The sequence below is a fragment of the Propithecus coquereli genome, unplaced genomic scaffold (assembly GCF_000956105.1).
Source record: "Propithecus coquereli isolate 6110/MARCELLA unplaced genomic scaffold, Pcoq_1.0 Scaffold325, whole genome shotgun sequence".
Taxonomy (NCBI): domain Eukaryota; kingdom Metazoa; phylum Chordata; class Mammalia; order Primates; family Indriidae; genus Propithecus; species Propithecus coquereli.
This window is the reverse complement of record NW_012148897.1, coordinates 449233-451363: the sequence shown is the minus strand read 5'-3', so window position 1 is coordinate 451363 and position 2131 is coordinate 449233. Positions and strand designations below refer to the sequence as shown.

Sequence of the window (2131 nt, the reverse complement as noted above, 5' to 3'; positions counted from 1 at the left end):
ATACTAAATAGTTATGCTATTAGTGGCCAGTAGTTATGCCCTGAAAAGAACTTGTTACTTACAAATTTCATCAACTTTTCAAGTTGGTTATAGTTGAGAATATATTTATAAATTTGCCCCATACATTTTAAGTGAACTTCAAATGGCCCTTGATTTTTGTCAGGCATTGTTTTTGTCTAATTTTGAACTGCCCAACTTTTGCTTTGACTTTGCTTTTAGGTGATAAAGAGAAGCTCCCAGATGATGTGTAAAATGGTTTAGTACTTTCAAATAAATATGTGTGTTTGGTTCTGGCTTAAACTGTACACTCTCTTTTTTAGTCAAACTTTTTGTTTTGTTTCTTTTTACATAGTTCACCGGTCATTAAAAATGTAATACTTGGGGTTCGGGACTCAAATTAGTGTTGCTTAAGTGTTCAATTCACAATTTGGTTTTTTTTTTTTTTTTTTTGCATTTGAATTTTACTTTTAAAAGGCACTTTATATTTCAGTTTGTTGGCACATGATTGCCTAACTTTTTTATGAAAGTATTCAGATTTTTTTTAATTGAAGTTCTTTGATTTTTTTTTTTTAAAGAATAAAAGAGATGAACATCTCTTAAAGAGAAGGAATGTACCACATGAAGATATCTGTGAAGACTCTGATATAGATGGCGATTATAGAGTGGTAAGTTACTGTTATTCTGGTAACTTTAAAACCGCCAGTGAAAGATTTCACATAAATATAGAATTTTAAAGTGACCTTTTAACTTAGTTTTTTTTTCTCTTTAACTTTTTTCCCAGCAAAATACCTCTCTAGAAGCTATTGTTCAAGTAAGTTGGATTTTTTCTTTTCCTTTCTCTCCATTTGTATTTCTCAACACTATTATTGTGTATCTCCATCATAAATTGTTTTATTTTTTATAGAATGCTTCAAGTGATAACCAAGGAATTCAATTAAGTGCAGTTCAAGCTGCTAGGTAAGTTAAATTTTGAGGACATAATTAAATTTTATAACTTACACAGGGATTCTGTTTTGGATTTTTACTATATAGTAGTCCTGTCAATCAAATTTAACTTTGATAGCAAACAATAGTAAACAGTCATAAACTAACCGTATTTATTTTAAAGAATTGTTCTGTGATTTATAGTATTAAAATTGGTGGCAATTTTTTAAACTCACAAATTTTTTGAGCTGAAAGTGTGTACTTTAAATACACTGAAACTTTAATGTACGTAATGTATACAGATGCTTGGAAAAAGGTGATTTGACAAACTAGTGCCATGGACTAATAGAAAAACATTATTTATAAAACTTTACTTTTTACTATTAATAGGTTTAATTTTATAAATCCTTATCAGGTAGCTACTTCTTCTGACAGTCCTCATATTGATAAAACAATAAATCAAGAAATGTAAGTTACTACATCAGCGTATAGACAAACAGACATTAAGATTTAGGGCTGCATACACTCCCAGTGTCTTTCCAGGTAGGAAATACCAAGTTGTTTTGCACATTTCTATTTCTGTGAAACCTATGCTCTCATTTTACGAGAAGAGCCAGAAAAACTTATTACTAAGACCTTTGTATTAACAAATAGGTTGGAGAAGACATTATTGTATCATAATACAGTATAGTATGGTTGCTTTTGTATATGTATGATTGTAAGAGTAATACCCAATATTGTTATTATCAGTGGGAAGAGACAGTTAAGCAAGCAGTTGATCCTAGCTATGGCATTTCAAAGTGAAAAAAGAATTTATAGGTCCATCTAATATCCAGTGCATGAATCCCTTTTATATTTAATAGAGTTTTCCTGCTTTTGCGTATTCACCTTAAATAACCTAGAACAGACAGGGAAATTATAGAATTACAGGGTTGTGTACCATAGATAAAAGAACTTCTTTTTTTTTTTTTGAGACAGAGTCTCACTCTTTTTCCCGGGCTACAGTGAGTGCCGTGGCGTCAGCCTAGCTCACAGCAACCTCAAACTCCTGGGCTCCAGTGATCCTTCTGCCTCAGCCTCCGGAGTAGCTGGGATTATAGGCATGCACCACCATGCCTGGCTAATTTTTTTTCTATATATTTTTAGTTGTCTGATTAATTTCTTTCTATTTTTAGTAGAGACGGGGTCTTGCTCTTGCTCAGGCTGG

At 31.8% G+C, this 2131-nt stretch overlaps 1 protein-coding gene across 1 annotated transcript in view; it reads left to right on the top strand.

Annotated features, from left to right (window-relative positions):
• KPNA4 (karyopherin alpha 4 (importin alpha 3)) overlaps positions 1-2131 on the top strand; it is a 76436-nt gene that overhangs the window by 42829 nt on the left and 31476 nt on the right. Inside the window, exons 2-4 of the mRNA XM_012650423.1 lie at positions 552-665; positions 782-811; positions 905-957. Of these exons, the coding sequence (XP_012505877.1) occupies positions 552-665; positions 782-811; positions 905-957 (197 nt within the window). The remainder of the gene's footprint in view (positions 1-551; positions 666-781; positions 812-904; positions 958-2131) is intronic.